A 19,407-nucleotide genomic window follows, 5' to 3' on the forward strand; every position below is an offset into this window, starting at 1 on the left:
AAGTACTGAAAGCATTGATCGGAGTCGGGTCAGACTTGGACATGTTGATGTGCAACCCCAGCTTGTTCAAGAGAATGCACGTCTTCTGGAAGTGTGCTTGAGCTTCCGAGAAGGAGGAGGCCTTGATCAACCAACCGTCCAGGTACGGGTAGAGAAACACCTTGTTCTTCCTTAGGTGTGCTACCACCACTGCCATGCACTTCGAGAATGTTCTGGGTGCAGACTTCAGTCCGAATGGCAGGACTGCGTACTGATAATGATTGGTGCAGACTTGGAATCGCAGGAACTTCCTGTGTTTGTGTGCAATGGGCACATGGAAGTACGCATCTTGTAGGTCTATAGCACATAGCCAGTCTCCGTTGCAACTGAGGATAAATCTGATGCAACAACAGCATGCAAAAGTCTGCGAATCCACTTGTTTGCCTGTAGCAAATCCAAAATGGGCCTTAACTCGTTCTTTTCCTTCTTGCGAACCAGGAAGAACCGGGAGTACAGACCTCTTCCTCTTTGAGAGAGAGAGATACGTCTTCTATCGCTTTTTTCCTTAACAGGATATCGGCCTCCACCTGGAGCTCGCGCAGCTGAAACTGCGAGCCGACCGGAGGAATTGATGGAGGCGGGCTGGTGAACCGAAGACTGTATCTATTGCAAACAATATTCAGCACCCACTTGTCCTGAATAATTTTTCTCCACTCTGCCAGAAAAAATTGAACGCTTACCCCCACCGGAGTGGGTAACTGATGCAGGGGAAGTAAACGCTCAGGGCCTAGACCCGGCCGGGCCTTTGGTCCCTGCTGCAGACTGTTGGCCGCCTCTGCCTTTCTGGCGCTTCTAGAAAGATCTTCGGAACTGCTGCTGTTGTTGCTGCTGCTGCTGTCCCGAAGTCTGGCCACGCCCTCTGCCCTGTCCACCGAACCGTCTCTGGAACGGGGGGTAAGATTTCTTGGTATCCTTGGGCTTTTCCAGACCCACAGCTGTGAGCGTTTCGGCCTCCGCCTTCATGCTGGCCATTTCGTCATCTGCATCTTTTCCAAACAGGGTTTCGCCAGAGAATGGTAAATTAGCAACCCTTTGTTGTGCGTCAGGCTTCAGCGACGTGAGGCGGAGCCAGGCGTGTCGTCGGTGGTTAACTCCATGGCAGTACCATTGCGCCGCCAGGAGGGAATAATCGGCTGCAACACTGATTACCTGATTCGCCACCAACATCCCCTGATTCACCACCTCTTGGAAATCTTCTCTCGTCACAAGGCAGGTGTTCTACAAACTGCTGGAGGGATTCCCAGAGGGCTCGGTCATACGGCCCTAATAAGGCAGAGGCACTCGCCGCCTTCATTGGAAGTTGCCAATGTCCCACAGACCTTCCTCCCCGCCGAGTCCAGCCATCTAGATTCCTTATCTGGCGGGAATGTGGATGACGGAGTGGTGGCATGCTGCTTCCGAGCCGCCGTCACTATCACTGAGTCTGGCGGAGGATCCACCCTCAGAAAAGCCGGATCAGAGTCGGGAGCCCGGTACTTCTTCTTGAGTCTCGAGGGGGCCGCCTTAGTCACCGCCGGGGTGAGGAACAGGTCCATGGCCAGCTCCTCCAAGCCCTGCACCAGCTGTAGTAATGGCCGAGACAGATGTTTCTGGTGCAGCGTCTCGAAGATCACTGATGTTTTGGGCGTGGGCACAATCTTCGCTGCACCCCTCAACAGGACATCATGGAAAGACAAGATCGTCAAGCGGCAACACCCTTGTCCCCGGAGACCACGACAACGTCTGTGAATAGTCCCTGGTATCTTAAGACGCCGTATGCGAACAGGACCTGCGCCTCCTGTGGCGTCGTCTCAACCACGTCGATGGCCTGTTGCGACTCCGCGATCGCTCCCTCCTGGAACGAGATCGCGACCTCCCAGTTAGTGGACGCTCCACAGGCCTCCGCGGAGTTGTCTTCCGTGACCTATCCAGGGGCTTCGGCGTCCCCTTAGGCGGTGTAGGGTAGCGAGGCAGCAACACCGACCTCGGCGGAACAGGAGGCACCTCAGGCCGAGGGACGTCCTGTGAAGGCAGAGGTGGTGGGGGCCGTGGCAGCGATGGCGGAAGTGGTGAAGAGGAGGATTGCTGGGAGGAGCCTCCTTAGGTAGAGGTGGAGGAGGTGGGGGCGTCTTCGGCTGAAGCGGTGTATAAACCACTGAGCACACCGAGCCCGGTGACTTCTTCGGGGGGAGGGGACTGCAAACCAGCCCCTTTAGTCGGTGATCACCGCCTCCGGCGTCCTCCCCCAGATCCAGCATGACTTCCGGCGCCAGAACTCCTTCTGCACTGCTTAGGAGAGTTGGAAAGCCTCTGAGACGCTGATCTTTTGTTCTCTACGCCGAGCGTCGCTTCTCCGGCGTCGACCGTCGCCTCCGCGACGTCGAGCATCTCCTCTCCGGAGTTGAATGCCGCCTCCGAAACGTTGAACGCTTCTTCCTAGACGCCGAACGACACCTCCGCGACGTCGAACGTCCAGTCCTCGACTACGAGCGTCGACTCCTTTTCGACGCTGACCGCTTTCCTCGAGGTCCTCAACGTCGAGGATCCCCTCTACGCCGACCGTCTTCTCAACAGTGACCGGCGGTACTGCCTCGACGACGAGCGCGGACGCCTGCCGCTCTCTCTCAGACGTCGATGGCTCGACGTGGACGTCTACGACGAAGAATCAGTCGACGGTGATCTCGGCGGCAGCCTACCCAGGCCCTTAGACGTCGATCCCCCACGCCATCTCGACCCAGAGCCCTGGGGAGATGGGGAACATCCCTCTCGACGTCGTCGAAGCAATCGACCCTGACTGAGACCGGGACCGTTTGCTGGGCTTCCTGCCTCTGGGGAGCCCACCAGAGGCCTCAGCAGGGGCAGAGGGAGCCTTCCCAGCCTGCCCAGACCCACCTGCAGTCCTCTCTCCTCTAGGCTTCGCAGCCTGCTCTTCAGCCTTTCCCTCAGGGTTCTTGCTGAAAAGTTCTGGCAGAGGTCACATTCCTCAGGGGCAGGTGCAGCAGGGAGACAGAGGATGCGGACGTCGTGTGGATCGGACTTGGACTTCTTCCCTCCACATTCTGGGCACTTGTCGAAGAGAGCAGGCATTTTAGAGCCCTAAAAAGCCTGAACAAATACACAGAAGTGAAGAAAAACACCAAGCACACAAACTGAAACACTTTTAGACACCAAAAGTGCACAAAAATCCAATAAACCCTTTAAAAGGGAGAGCTCAATGCTCCAGGGTCCTGCTAGCAGGAGCCGGAAAAAAGAACTGAAAGTAAAAATGGACCTGCAGTGCATTCTGGGATACTGTGAAGTTCTGGAAAGTTTTCTTAAAGGCACAGTATCCTGTTCTGAGCCACATAAAGGCAGCCTATGGGGCTTGTCTGTCCATGTCTTCCTCTCTATCATTCCAGAGGGTTTTTGCTGCTAAAACAAGGGAAATCTGGACAGACTACTGTTTGGGGATTTTTTGGTGGAATTTCTAGTTGAAGTACTGGACAGGGTAGCCTGGTGATAAAGGCTGCATTACCAGTCTTTAATTCTCTTAAGTGTCTGTGCAGTTCTGCATTTTTCGACACCGTAAGAGATTTTTGATTGCTCCGGGGTCCACGCACATGGGCGGGACTACTCACTAGATTATGACTATACACAGAGATCCCCTACTACAGAACTATCACTTCACCTTGCAGGTGTTGAACCCGCACTTTAATTCACTTTTATAAGGGAAACAAACAGACTGGTGGGCAAAAACATTCCTGTCTGAACAGTTTGACACAGCCACTTCACAGCTACAAGGGCAGCGGCTGTCAACAGTTGGGGCCTTTGGTTTTGAAATAAACTAGAGCCTTGCAATCAATGTTAACTGGGAGGAGCAAATCCAAAAATGATGGGCAGAGAACAAGGAGACCACCTTATTTCTGCATCATATAATCACTGATAAGCATCTGCGCCAAACAAGGGGACCTTAGCAGCATAGGGAAAAGAACGTCCAGTAGAGCAAGGCTTGGCCTAGCAGGGTGTCCACACCACAGAGTACAGGCCACAAAGCTACAAAAACTAAACTGATTTCCAGATAAGCTCATTCAATTCAAGTCTGAGAAGCAGCAGCATCCTTGTCCTTGCAGGAACGACCGCTACATCTAGCAAAGCTTTCCTATAGCTTTTAAAAACAAATTGAGGCAGAAGCAGATTTTATGAGCAACAGAGTTTCTAAAATACAAACCCTTTCCAAATAGCACAACAGCTACAGAAAATCTCATCAGCATGTCACATCACACCTTTAAGTATGGGAATGGTCTTGTGATGACCTGTGTGTAGAAGCTAAAGTCTCGCACAAAAAAAGCTTTTAGTGATTCTTTGTGCAGTTCAACCCCGTAGTAACGTGCAGCCTTGGCAATGAGATCTTGGTGGGATACATTGTCGTCTGAAGGAGATTGTTTGGCTGGGTAAAGGTCTTGATCAGTATCACCTGGGGGGGTCAATTGTGCCATCTGTCCATTGATCTCCCCATCATCTGCATCGTCATGGTGTTATTGTGGGGAATCCGGAGGTGTAATATCCAAAGGATTCGGAGGTGGAGACGGAGGTGCTGAGGAAGGTGATGGAAGATGGAAAAGACTTTTAGATATATAGATTTATTTCTTCAAGGGGATCTTGTCAGAAATGTCCTCATCTTTAAGCTTGCGTTTTTGATGTGGTCTTGTTTAAATATGACCAGTCTCTGGGTTAATTTGTAGCCTCTTCTGCTTTGGATCTAGTGTTAGAGGAATAGTGTCTAGTTTTGGATCCAAAAGGGGCTCTTTGTGTTTTGGTACCAAAGCTTTTGGTGCCGGTGTTTTTGGTGCAGAGGAAGGCCTTTCGTCGTGGAAGGTTACGGCTCTGAAGAGTTCTTGGGATTCAGCAGGGAGGATTTTGATTCTGTGCCTGACTTACTTGTAACTAGAGGGTTTCGGCTCAGAGAAAGACTTTTGGCGACTCAGTACCGAGCCGGAAGGCTTGAATGGCTGTTTCAGAGCTGGGTCCGACGGCGGGGCATTGGTGACGTCGTCTCTGCGACCTTGGGTAGAAGGTGGAGGTGGTGCTGAACCCTTGAATTTATTTCGTGTTTGAGGGGGCAAGGTGTCTTTGGTACTCATGTCACCATGTCCCTGCGGCAGTTGTTCGGCGTCGAGGTCTATCTCTAGCTCAGAGATGGAGTCTTGTTGGGAGAAGGCTTCCTCCTCTTCTACCGCTGATGCCTCAATGTCTTCTTGGCTGGATTCTTCACCGCAGATGTCCGGCGTGTCTTCGATGCTTTATAAGAAGCACAAGGGGAGCTTGGCCCTAGAGGACAAGTGGGGAGGCTGGGCCTAAGTATATGAACAATCAAAGAAGAGTGCCTCACCACTTACATTTGCAACCACATTTACGGAAAGTTGAACACGTTGTTTGTCGTTATCAACTGGGTATTTTTATTTATACCGAATACTTTTTTGATTAAACTCTGTCAGACACAACATATTATGGACAGACAAAAACATATGTACAATGTGACTTTGAACCAAGGTTAGACTTTTCTACACAACAAAGTGTCACAAACTAAATGTAGTCATTGATCACGAAAAATGAAAAACAATGTGAAACAGACAGTTATGTCTCGATGTAGAGCCCGACTGTCACAGAGTGTCTTTTTTACTGGAACGATTTACAAGCGTCACAGTTTTCTTCTTTGAGCTCAGGAGCTAAGTACAAGTTGCACACTTCATGTTAGTTGATTAGCGGAAACAATAGAGTTGATGCCCATGCGCACTATGGCTGAAAGGTGGAGTCACCTTACTTCATGACTAGAAAAGACAAACATCCGGACCCAACACTAGATGGCAGGAGTATGCAAAGCATGTGAATCTACAGCATATATCATACCAAAAGTGCAAACGGTAAAGTGGCAGAGACTCAATCATAGCCTCTATAACTAAGTCACATTATGGTCATCAGATACAATCCTGTAAACCAGCTATTAACAGAGCAGTCTAAAAAGCAGTTTAAAAACAACCAAAAGGTGGCAAAGTGTGACCGTCACAATTCAGACAAAATCTTTATGTACAAGTAAACAAGACCGTTTAAAACATGTTAAGCCTCTTTTAGAGTAGTTATGTTAATCAGTGCTGAATGTGTTTAATTGTTGCAAAGATTGACATTTTAACTAGTAACTTAATTTATGGGTCATAGGAAAGAATGTCTTATGTAAGGGAGACTTAAGGGGCTCTAGTGCAACCTGCCGTTCAAAGAGTTGTCAAATTATCTAAAGTTAGTTGTTCTCCAAATGTTTAATACTGTAGAGATAGATTACAGCTCTCTATGCTGCGTTGTAAGACATTTACATGTCAAATCCTTGACCAATTTGCATTCGTACAGGTCATTAAAAGACTACATTAAATTTATCCAAGCGATTTATTTAGCATGACTTTTCTTGGGAACCGATGCTGCCATTGACTAAACTAAGTTCTTCTAAAAAATGAGATTAATCTCCACTTTCCACCACTGAAGAGCATAGCTGCTAGTACCCTAACGTCACTTTTTTAGTCCTTTAGACCTTACTCAGTCTCAAGCAAGCAAAAACTAGAACTATTAGAACTGATGCCACTTACTATAATGCACATGACTACTCTACACGACAGGTTAAGAAGCCCTTCAAATAAAAAAGGGGACAGTCAAACTAAGAAAACAATGTAATTTTAAATATAGTATTGAAATAAGTGACAATTAAAGTTTCATGAGATCAAGGAAATACCCCCTCCCCTCAATCAGGGCTCGAGACACTGCCATACCGCACCCAAACCTTGAATGGCAGCCCTGCACAATGGTTGAGGTCCCTGTAACGCAAGCGCAAGTCGCCAGCCGCTCACCAACGCGCAACGCAATCGCTGCGCAGCGCAGCCGCTTGAGATGAATGGCCAACCTGAGTAATCCACCAAGAGTAACTGGAATTTGGTTTTGACTTAAGTAGTAGTGACCCAACGCAATCATATTCCCCAAAACCACCAGCCCACCACAGTGTATTCCTCAAGTTGACCAATCATGTGCATCGCCCCTCCCCCCCCACGCGCAGCACAATCCCAGCGGCGCGGCCTCTGCGCTACTGCAGGTCCACAGCGCATCATGAGAAGAGCAATCCAAACAAAGAAAAAGGAAATAAAATGGATCAACCAGGAGAGTTAGAAGCTTGTACTAGTTAAACTAACTCCAATTACAGCTGCATTTAGGGGCTTATTCTCTTTTTACTTTTACTATATTGCTCTGAAAGAACTGTGGCAAATAGAAAACATTCTCTTACATTACTTGCTTGTCAATAAAATAACTTAAGCTGTTCCTGAAGCCACAAGACAGAAGAGTCAGGCATGGAGCAAATGGTTTTGCTGTGGCAGTTACAAACCCGTTACCATCTCTCATCATCTGCCTGTACGGTGCGTTCCTTGCTGGAAGAGGAGGAGGTGCATGTCTGCCCTAGATCCAGGCCTCGAGCTCCCTTCAGCGAGGCACCTTTACGCATGGAATAGCAGGTTTCACCCACCTGAAACCTTCTAAATACAATGTCAATGGTGAAAAACCAAAAACAAGAGAGAAAATACAAGATTAGTACAATCTCAAGACAGCATTTGTATTCTTTGGCTCTACAACAAACATTGGAATGAGGGCATCTCGGGTCTGGTAACATGAATATCATGCAGTAGGATGACAGGTCTTGGCGCTCGGCTACCAGGGGCCAGTTAGGAGGCTCTCAAATTTTCAAGGGGCGGGGCAGTTGGTTTGGGAGGAATTGGCTGGCTTGATGTAACAAATGCACTGATTGCAAAAGAGTCAGGTTTAAACACAAACTGGTTGTTGATTAAAATCCGCAGAGAGAAACGCTTCCCAACTGGGCGGCTCCAGTTCTGAAATAAAGAGGTGAGCGGCAACCTACGCAGCGCGGTGTCGCATCCTGAGCCAGTCACACTGAAGCTGCAGTGGAGTGTAGATTAGTGCTAGCTGTCCGCTCCGAGAGCTGGCTGCCCATGGCAAAACTCAGCATGAGCATCACCCCGCCTGCCAAGCCCCCTCCCCATATCTGCGCCATCATAGGCACTATCAGCCTTGTATAAGTATCCAAGCTGTGTAACAAATTATCTCCTTGCATGTTCTCCAATCCTGGGCAGTCTGCTCCCGCACTTACCCAGTCACTTAAACTGTGTTCTTTTTCCCATCTCTGACTATGGAAATCTAACTGTTTGTGGGTGTACAAAAGCCTTCTTTCATCTGCCTTACCAGCCCCCAAAAAAAAGAACCCTTCCATCCAACCCTCAGAGCTGGGTTTAAAAGTGATTGCCTTCCCAGTGGCTGCAGCAGCAGAACGGACAGCTACGCGGCGCGTACACTCCACGTAGTAGCATGCGCGTGGGGCAGGGAGCGGCGGAGAGCCGTAGCAGCGGCGACATCCCTTGGCATCTCCGTACTCGCCACCCCGGGCAGCGCAGACGCACAAGGTGGCTTGTAACAAGACAAATCTCATTTCTCAATCATGGTTTATTAATGAGTGCAAAGCTGCAGCATTTGATCTCTTGGGTCAAATTTGCAAGGTTTGGAAAAGGCGAACTGCTAGAAGCCACCTTCTTATCTCAGCACGATTTTCTTTCCATCAACCCATTTCCTCCAACAAGCCAGCCTCATCCTTACCCAGGGCAGTTTCAGGGTCAATGGGGGGGGACGGGGGAAGGAGTGAGAGGGCAGGGCTAGACTGGGGATCAGATTCTCCTGCAGTGATCAAACCAGCCTTTCTTCCTCAGGACAGTGGTGTCGGAGGATGAGGGTGAAATGTCAACAATGGTTCTCGTGGCCATCCAGGTTGAAATGACAAGACACAAAAGACTTGAAAACACCTGAAACCTGTGGGAGACTGGAGTAAAATCCTACGGTCTGGATTACACCCAGGGAAGAAACTCCAAGGGTGTAACGGGGAAATGGTGGCAGGGAGTGGGCATGAAGGCCCCTCCCACAATGAAGGAAAGCTAAGTGTGCAGGTCAGCTCCTTACTGTTCACGTTCAGACAGGAGGTGGGCTTGGTGTCCGTGGATGATCCATCACTTCTGCTCCTCGAGCTTCCAGGACTGGAGTCGTCACAAAAAAGACTTGCTAACAAATTTTAAACGCTCTGCGCAAATAGTTCACACTAAACACCTACCTTGGCTTCTTCCAGCCGACCAAGGGCTTTCAGCAGGTTTCCCAGGTCACTGCGGACACAGTACAAATCCTACAATAGAAGAGTGAACTCAGCAAACTCAAAACCACCAGAATATTGTATAGAAATAAATACTCCATAAGCTGTCTGAAGAGAAAATCTACAGTACCCTCACTGAACTCCCAAAAATCAGACAAACATATCCACGTAAAAAGAAAAGTCCACTGTTCCAGCAGATGCAATAACTAAGTGTAGGAAGCTGGCTCTGTATATACAATACCAAAGAAAGGTATAGTGTGCACAAAGTCCATTGGATCCCCAAAGCTTACAGAGGTAAAAGTAGATAACACCTTACTCTCGATTTCAGGTTGTGTGGGCGAGCAGTAAGGCTTTATCAGAGGATATCCTTACGCATTTCTTTTACACACTCAGGCAAGAAATGATTTCACACACAGACTGAACTCAGACCAATTTTTGGTATAAAAATATTTGTTATTTTATTTTTAGAACGAAGCCAAACTTGGTGCAGGTAAGTAAAAGGAAAATGCTACTTAGCAGATGGCATCTGTACTTGGCATGTAGAGCTGCAGAGTCACACACTGTGCATAGATAGCCATCTTGTGTTGGGCCCGGATGTTTGCACTTTGTTGTTGTCCTGGAAAAGTCTTTGGAAGTTACGAGATAGGGAATTCCTCCTTTGGACCATAGTGCGCATGGGCATCGGCTCCATCTTGAGATTTTTTTCGCCAGTTTGAGAAATTATGGAGTTTTTTCGTTAGTTAGGGAAATTATGGAGTTTTTTGAGAAACAGAAACAATGCCCATGTATATTGTACTAAGTAAGATAATACTGGAACACAAAAGGTAGCCGAGGATGTGGGCGTGTGTGAAATCTGCAGCTCCACATGCCAAGAACAGATGCATACTGCTAAGTAGCATTTTCCGTTCGAGGCATATGAGCTGCAGATCACACACTGATATATAGCAGTACCCCACCCTAGCGGCGACCACCAATATCTGTTGCAGTTGTTTGATAGAGTGCTTTGAGTACAGCCTGGCCCACACTTGATAGTTGCTTTGCTTGCACATCTACACAATAGTGTTTTGTGAATGTGTGTGGTGTAGGCCATGTAGCGGCTCTGATGTCATCTATGGGGATGTTCCCTAAGAAAGCAATTGAAGCCCCTATTTTTCTGGTAGAGTGGGCTTTAGGGGGAATAGATAACGTGTGTTTTGCTTTTTGATAGCAAATGTTTATGCATTTGTCAATCCACCTTGCAATTCCAGCTTTTGATACAAGATTGCCTTTATGTGGTGGTGAGAAGGATACAAAAAGTTGTTGAGCTTTACAAAAAGGTTTTGTTTTGTCAATATAATTAAGGAGTGCTCTTTTGTGAGTCTAGCGTATGAAGAGCTCTTTCTGCGACTGTTTGAGGTTGCGAGAAGAATATTGGCAACTCTACAGCCTGGTTGAGATGAAAGGGAGAAATAACTTTAGGAAGGAATTTTGGGTTTGTTCTGAGAACCACTTTGTTATGATGGAGTTGTAAAAATGGTTCTTGAATAGTAAGTGCTCGAAGCTCACTGACTCTTCTAAGGGAAGTGATAGCCAGCCACTAGAAAAGCGACTTTCCATGTGAGAAACTGCAATTCGCATTTGTGCAGGGGTTCGAATGGAGGACCCATTAATCTTGTGAGCACAATATTTAAGTTCCACACAGGTGAGGGTGGTACCCTGGGTGGAATTATTTTGAGTCCTTCCATAAAGGCTTTGATGGCAGGTACTCCGAATAGTGACAAATGTTGTCTATTTTGCAAGTAAGCTGCTATAGCAGCAAGGTAAACCTAATAGATGTGTATGCTAGGTTAGACCTTTGGAGATGTAGTAGGTAACCTATGATGTATTGGATTGACACATCTAAGGGATTGATGTTATTGTTGCAGTATATAATTAATGGTTTCCACTTGGCTGCATAGCAAGCTCTAGTGGTGGGGCGTCTAGCTTCTCTGATCACATTTATGCAATCAGGAGGAAGGTTAAGGTAACCAAACTCTAGGACTTCAGGAGCCAGATCGCTAGGTTGAGCAGTGCCGGATCTGGGTGTCTGATGTTTCCATGGCTCTGGGTTAGGAGGTGCGGAGAGAGGTGTAGTTTTTGGTACGGGACTACAGATAGTTCCAGTAATGTGGTGTACCACGGTTGTCTGGCCCATGTTGGAGCAACTAGGATGAGAGTCAGTGAGTGTTGCTGCAGTTTGCGCACCACCAGTGGAATGAGTGGGAGAGGCAGAGAAGCGTACGCAAATTTGCCTGACCAATTCATCCATATTGCATTGCCTCTAGACAATGGGTGTGGATACCTGGCGGCAAAGCTTGGGAATTTGGCGTTTTTGTGTGTGGCTAAGAGATCTATCTCTGGGTGCCCCCACTACTGGAAAAATGGTTGAAGAACTTGGATAAAGTTCCCACTAGTGAGTCTGTTGCATTTGACAACTTAACAGATCTGCTATAGTGTTTTGGACTCCTGGAACATGTTGGGCTAGGAGAAATTGTTTTTGAGGAATAGCCCATCTCCATATGCTTTGTGCTAGTTTGGAGAGCTGCAGGGAGTGTGTTCCGCCCTGTTTTTGTTGGTACTCATCTGGTAGGTGCTGCAGCAGCTGTCCGATCTCATTCAGGATTTGGTACGGATGCCTGTTCAGCAGGGCGTTTGAGTTTGCCATGCGCCAGTGCATTGCAGCGTTTCTATTTTTCTCCCAGTTAGGTCCATCCTCTTGCTTTCCTTGTCTAGAGGTGGTCCTGATGTCGTTGGCACATTAGCCCTTTTCCTCGCGGTTGCCGCAATAATGGAGTCCGCCGTAACAGATCAACGGATGTATGGAGGGTCCTTGGTGGAGTGTTCATATTTCTTCTCCATCCTAGGCGTGACGGACCTGCATGTCGCTGGTTCCATGAACGCCTCCTTCCCCTGGGCCACGACACTCAAGCATGGGGAAGTACTGGCTCCTAGTCTGCGTGGGGAGCAGGGACTAAAGGAGGAAGTATGCTTTCGGTTTCTCCACATCTAGCTAGACTCCAAAAGCTGTTGCCACATTCTTGATAACTATATTGTAGACCCCAATGTCATCTGGCGGCGAAGGTCTCGAAGGGTACGTGTCCACAGCCTCTTCTAGGCTCTCTGTGTCAAGGTCCTGCCTCTCCAGGTCCTGTGTCCCGGAGGATGCTGATCCGAGGGTCGTCTGCTGATAGTCTTTCCCCTCCTCCTCGTGGTATGAGGCTTCTTCCTCCAGGTGTTCCTGGGTCTGGGGACTTTGGCGGCTCTTCGGCCTCAAAGTCCTCCTCCTCTTCTATTTCAACGACCACCGTGCTTGGCTTCGACGGGATGTTGAACCTCTTCATCCTTTCGTCGAACTCCTTCTTTCTTTGAAGGATGTGCTCCATCTCGGGCTCGAGCAGTCTCTTCTTCCTCTCCATTTCAGTGGCCTGTTCGGCGTCGAACGGTTTGGCTGCTCTTAGACGTAAATTTCGACGTCGAGATGGGCTTCAGATCCTTTGTCGGCGCCAAAGCTATCTTCGGGCCTCCTCTTTAGAAGTCGAACGTTCCTTCTCGGGAACTTGCTTCGACGACCTTGGCTCTTCGGCGGTCTTTGCCGCCTGGGAGTCCTTGTCGAAGGATCCGCTGGGCTCTTTGTCCTTGGATGCAGCTATAGCAATCGAGATTTTCGGCGCCAGTGCTCTCTTCGATGACTTTGACTCGGTTTTTCGAGAGTCTGTCTCAGACTTTCGAGGCTCTGTCATGGTTTTAGGAGTCGTTGACTCTCCTACCTCTTTGGAAGTCTTCTAATCGGTCTCCAAGACCGTGTAGCTGTTGTCTTCTCCGGCGACGTTGTCCTCCTCGTCACTTCAAGAACCCCATGACTCGCAGGGACGGCTGTTGACTTTAGCCCTGCATTTTGTACTTTTCTCGTCTCTGCCGCTCTCTAACCCAGAGAGGCTTCGGTGTGAAGGCGGAGCAGGAGTTTTAGTCCTTGCTCTCGTGGTCGACCGGTAGTCAGAGGTTGCAAACCGGTGCTGATCCTTCTGCGCGTATTTGTGGTGGCAGTTACAGCAGAATTTAAAAGGTGTGTTGTCCATGCCGCGCGTTCAGGGGGCCCCCTGTGCGCATCCTCAGTTGGACGTCGAAGTTTTTCGAAGTTCTGCTTGTTCGTCGTCCCGGCTCGATGTTATCCCTCGTCGTCTTCTCAGGCTTTTCCTCACAAAAGCGGCTTTTCAGTGTCTTCTTTCCCTCCAAAAGTCTGGAGCCCCTCGGAACCGATCCTGACCCAACGGGGGAAAAAAGAATCTGAAGATGGTGCCCAAGGGTGGGAGCTTCCGCAGGAAGCGTGCCAACGTCATGAGAAGGACACCAAAATGTGGGACGTAGACTCCCACCTGGGCTACAAAAAACAAAAAAAAACAAAGAAAAGACTACGATTCCGGACCCAACCACTAGACCGCGGAATAATGCACAGCATAGTGAATCCAGAAAGATTCACGCTGCAAAATTATCTTTCCCTCAAGGGTCTCAAGTTCATCGTAATGTGCCATATCATACCTGGCTAACAAAGTTTGAGTGTTGGCGATACGCCATATGTTACCTGCTTGTGACGCTGTTCTTTTGCCAGAGGCGTCTAGTGTGGACTCTTTATCAGGGGTGGAGCGTCCCCGGATGTCTGAGAGTTGGCCCTCTTCCTTGCATTGGAAATGAATATGCTACTTACCAGTATGCATCTGTTCTTGGCATGTAGGGCTGCTAACATTCATATCTTAGCATTAGATCGCCACCTAGTGTTGGGTCCGGATGATCGCACATTGTTGTCCTGGAAGAGTCTTCGAAGTATCCTGAGATGGGTGGCTCCTCCCCTGGACTACAGTGCGCATGGGCATCGGCTCCATCCCCAGATTGTTTTTCGCCATTGTGGCAGAGGATGGAGTGAAAAGTGTAAAGGATGTCCATGCTAATGATTGAATACAATAGTATATCTGCAGCTGCGACGGGCACCGGGGAGGAGGGTGGGCGATATGAATGTTAGCAGCCCTACATGCCAAGAACAGATGCATACTGGTAAGTAGCATATTCAGTTCGAGGCATGTGGGCTGCTAAATTCATATCTTAGCATAGAATACATAGCAGTCCCTCCATTAGCGGCGGTTGCCCGTGCCAGCTGCAGAAACCTGAAAAAGTGTTTTGAGAACAGCCTGCCCTACAGCCGCTTGCTGTTTGGAATGTACATCAACACAGTAGTGTTTTGTAAAGGTATGTGGTGTAACCCACGTGGCTGCTCTGCAAATGTCCTCAAGAGGAATGTTTCCTAGGAAAGCCATGGATGCCCCCAACTTGCGTGTGGAGTGTGCCTTTGGGGGTATTGTTAAAGTGCGCTTGGCTTTTTGATAACAGATTTGAATGCACTTAACAATCCATCTGGCTATTCCCGCTTTGGAAATCGGGTTGCCTTTGTGTTGTGGTGAGAAGGCAACAAAGAGTTGTTTCGTCTTCCTAAAGTGTTGTGTCCTGTCTATGTAGTACATCAATGCCCTCCGTACGTCTAACGTATGGAGCATTCTTTCTGCCACTGTCTGTGGGTTCTGGAAGAATGCCGGCAAATCGATAGTTTGGTTGAGATGAAAATGTGACACCACCTTTGGAAGGAACTTGGGGTTAGTACGTAGCACCACCCTATTTGGATGAATTTGAATGAAAGGCTCTTGTATTGTGAGCGCTTGCAGCTCACTAACCCGCCTTAGTGACGTAATCGCAATTAGGAAAGCAACTTTCCACGACAGGAATTGCAGTTCACACGAGTGCAGTGGCTCAAATGGTGGTCCCATCAGTCTGGTGAGGACCACATTGACGTTCCACACCGGAGCTGGCGGTGTTCTTGGGGGAATGACTCGTTTCAGACCTTCAAGAAACGCTTTAATGGCAGGCACCCTGAAGACTGAGAGATGCTGCCTGTTTTGAAGGTAAGCTGCGATGGCGGATAGGTGTATCCGAATAGAAGTGAACGCTAGTTTGCACTTATAAAGGTGTAACAGATAGCAAATGATGTTAGGGATAGATGCATCTAGCGGGTTTATGTCATTGTCCGCACAGTAAATGACAAAACGCTTCCACTTTGCGGCATAGCATGCTCTGGTTGACGGCTTCCTCGCCTCCTTGATGATGTTCATGCATTCAGGAGGTAGGTTGAGGTATCCAAACTCTAAGACTTCAGGAGCCAGATCGCCAGGTTGAGCTGTTGCGGATCTGGATGCTGAATTTCTCCATGGTTCTGCGTCAGAAGTCTGGGCGTGAGGCGCAGTCTTTGATGCGGCACCACTGAGAGTTCGAGGAACGTGGTGTACCAGGCTTGGCGCGCCCACGTTGGAGCAACTAGGATAAGTGTCATCGAGTGTTGCCGTAGTTTTCTCGCCACCAGTGGTATCAGAGGTGTCGGGGGAAAAGCGTAAGCAAATTTGCCTGACCAGTTCATCCATATCGCATTGCCCTGCGATTGGGGGTGTGGGAACCTGGCGGCGAAGCTTTGGCATTTTGTGTTCTCCCTTGTGGCGAACAGGTCTATGTCTGGACGACCCCACCTTTGGAAGTACGGCTGGAGTACCGATGGATGTATCTCCCACTCGTGCATTTGATGGCTGTATCTGCTGAGCAGATCCGCCATCTGATTGTCCTTCCCTGGGAGGTGTTCTGCCATGAGGAAGATGTTCCTCTGAATGGCCCACTTCCACATGCTCTGAGCCAGGTGAGACAGCTGTGGTGAGTGGGTGCCCCCCTGCTTTTGGATGTAGTACATCGCGGTCATGTTGTCCGTCCGGACTAACACCACCTTGTTGCACAGATGTACAATGAAGGACTTGAGCGCCATGAAGATCGCCATCAGTTCTAGATAGTTGATGTGCATCTTCTGTTGCTGCGTCGTCCATAGTCCCTGCACTGTGTAAGTGAGCAGATGAGCTCCCCATCCCTGGAGAGATGCGTCCGTTGTCAGGATAACCTGTGGCACTGGCTCCTGGAACAGTCGGCCCTTGCAAAGGTTGTGTGGAGTCCACCAATGCAGAGAGTTGTATGCCCGACTGGTAACCAACACTAGGTCTGTTAATTGTCCCTGAGCCTGTGTCCACTGATTTGCTAAGCACTCCTGGAGCGGGCGCATATGCAACCGTGCGTGCGGGACTATGAAGATGCAGGAGGCCATCATGCCTATCAACTGCATGAACATTCTTGCTGGCAGTGATTGTCCCGGTCTGAATTTTTGGATCAGAGACTGTATGCCGTCTATCCTGACCTGGTTTGGTTGCGCCTTGGCCGTCAGGGTATTGATTGACGCACCCAGAAACTGCCGGACATGTGCCGGCTGAAGGTGTGACTTTGGGTAATTCAACGAGAAACCCAGGTCGTGAAGGAGATGAATGGTAGTTGACATGTCCGCGGCGCACTGCTGTTCCGACCTGGCTTGAACGAGCCAGTCGTCGAGGTAGGGATAGACATGGATGTTCTGCCTCCTGAGGTGCGCTGCCACTGTCGCCAGACACTTGGTAAACACCCTTGGGGCAGTTGTGACTCCGAAGGGTAGGACTTTGAACTGATAATGCGTGCCCTGGATAGTGAACCTGAGGTACTTCCTGTGGGACGGGTGTAGCGGAATGTGGAAATAAGCATCCTTGAGATCTAAGGTTGCTAAGAAGTCTCCTTTGTTTAACATAGGAAGAATCTGTTGGAGTGTAAGCATGTGGAAATGCTCTGACAGTATGTACAGATTGAGGGGACGGAGATCCAGAATTGGTCTGAGAGATCCATCCTTCTTTGGAATGAGGAAGTACAGGGAATAGACCCCTGTGCCTTCCTCCCCCACTGGCACGAGCTCGATTGCTCCTTTTTGCAGCATCACCAACACTTCCTGCTGCAATAAGTGCAAGTGCTCTGCGGACATAGGCCTTTGCCTTGGTGGAATGTTGGGTGGAGTGGATTTTAACTCTAGACAATAACCGTACTGGATAAGCTGTCGCACCCACCTGTCTGTGGTGATGTTGATCCAGACGGGCAGGAACTGCTGTATTCTCCCCCCGACAGGTGTTAAGTGGTCGGGGGGCAGTGACAGCGAGTCACTGGCTGCTTGGTGCAGAGGAGCGTGAATTGTTGCCTCCTTTGCCGCGTCCTTTGTTGCTGTTTCCCCTGTAGCCCCTCCTGTTTTGTTTGGGGTACGAGGATTGTGCTCCACCTCTAGGGAACTGTGACTGCTGACCCAACTGTCCTCTGGTGACTCCACGGGCACCTGAGCGACGAAAATTATTGCCACGAAACTGCTGTGATTGTAGGGCCCCCATAGATTTAGCAGTTTCAGTATCTTTTTTAATTTTTTCCAGGGTGGTGTCAACATCTGGACCAAACAGTCTATCCGGGTTGACTGGTTGATTAAGTATTGTTGTCTGAATGTCAGGTTTGAACCCTGATATGCGGAGCCACGCCTGCCTTCTGAGCATAACACTGGTGTTAATGGCCCTAGCGGCTGTGTCCGCGGCATCAAGTGCACACTTTATGGCCGCGTTGGAGATCAGTTGCCCTTCTTGTATAATCATTTTGGTGCCCTCTTGAAACTGCGGAGGCAGGTGTTCCACAATCTGCTCTAGTGTGTCGTAATGTGATCTATCATAACGTGCCAGTAGTGCCTGTGTATTTGCAATACGCCAGAAATTGGCAGCCTGCGCAGCCACTCTTTTGCCTCCTGCCTCTAGCACTTTGGACTCCTTATCCGGGGGAGGAGCTTCACCCGTTGATTGGGAGTTGGCCCTTTTGCGTGCGTTTGCGACCACCAGGGAGTCAAGCGGCAACTGTCCTCGAATGTATGCAGGGTCCGCAGGCGCTGGTCTGTACTTTTTTTCAATACGTGGATTGACCACCCTCGCCCTGGTAGGCTCCTTAAAGATGTCCGCAGCGTGCTTGAGGACCCCTTTGAGCATAGGCAGTGTCTTTACAGTTTTCTCCGAAACTGCAAAGGTGTCGAACAGAAAGTCTTCCTCAACTGGGTCAGCATGCATGTCCACATCATGATTAGCAGCTGCCCTTTCAATGAGTGCATGAAAACCTGTGGAATCCTCTGTAGGGGACGCACGTGTACTGAAAGTCTGTGGGTCTTGTCCCATATCTTGGGTGCCCTGGTCCCCAATGACATCATATGAATCTGGCTGTGCCTCAGGCTCATTGACTGGGAACGTGTATTGTTCATCTTCACCATAGCCTTCACCTTCAGAGTGGTCTGGAGACGGTGTTAGGCTCCTTCCCATAGGAGGCTGGATAGGTTCCATGAGGCCTGAGGCGTCTTGTGGAAACTTTTTCTTCTTTAGGGGAATGACATAGGATTCCACCGGCTGCGAAGTGATCTTTCTTTTGTAAAGGGTTAACTTCCCCGTGTCCGCATCTATGAAACACTCCGAATCCTCTTCCTGGTCGAGCACCTGACCCGAAGATGGCCCAGCTGCAGAAGATTCCGCCTTCTTTGGCGTCGATTTCGACGAAAAGGCCTTCGGCGCCACTTTTGGCGGTAGAAGGAAGAGGAGTTTACTTGCGGGCTTGACCGGCACGTCTGCCGCCTTCTGCGTCGATGGCGCTGGCGTCGACGAAGAAAAAGCCTTCTCCTTAATTCTTTGTAGTGAAGAAGCAACGAGAGATGCGTCGGTGACCGATGTCTTTGGCACCGACGAGGCGGCCTTGCCGTCGGAAGCGACGTTCCGGTGCTCCTTTGGAGGGACGGACGACGCCGACCCCGAGTCCTTGGAGCGATGCGCAGATGTCCCCGTTGGAGCCGGGGCTGTGTCGCTTACTTTGGTTGGCTTTGCCGGCGCCGACGCGCTAGTTTTGTGCGTGCCACTCTTTTTAGCGGGTCTCTCCTCCGGCGCCGATTTTGACCTTGTGGAATCGCCGTGTTTCTTCGACTTCTGTGGACCGGAGGTCGACGGAGTCGATGAGGCTGCCGGTGTAGGTGTTTTTGCGGTGACGACCGCCATCTTAGGGACGTTTGAGTCCTTGACTTTCGGTTTCGGTTTTGGGTCGGCCATCTTAGGTGCTGCCGAGACCGTTGCTTTCAGTTTCGGTTTCGAAACCCTTGGCGCAGCAAGTGTGTCCGTGGCCGGGCCAGCAGGCGAGGCCGTGGCTTGCGCTCCAGGGTCTTGGGTAAGGCC

At 49.5% G+C, this 19,407-nt stretch overlaps 1 protein-coding gene across 4 annotated transcripts in view; it reads right to left on the reverse strand.

The window, feature by feature from the left end:
• OGT (O-linked N-acetylglucosamine (GlcNAc) transferase) overlaps positions 1-19,407 on the reverse strand; it is a 513,172-nt gene that overhangs the window by 366,347 nt on the left and 127,418 nt on the right. For all 4 annotated transcript variants that reach the window (XM_086948604.1, XM_086948603.1, XM_086948602.1 and 1 more), the window contains exon 4: positions 9,197-9,265. In XM_086948604.1, the coding sequence (XP_086804730.1) occupies positions 9,197-9,265 (69 nt within the window). The remainder of the gene's footprint in view (positions 1-9,196; positions 9,266-19,407) is intronic.

The sequence above is a fragment of the Lissotriton vulgaris genome, unplaced genomic scaffold, assembly GCF_964263255.1.
Source record: "Lissotriton vulgaris unplaced genomic scaffold, aLisVul1.2 SCAFFOLD_759, whole genome shotgun sequence".
NCBI classification, from domain to species: Eukaryota; Metazoa; Chordata; class Amphibia; order Caudata; family Salamandridae; genus Lissotriton; species Lissotriton vulgaris.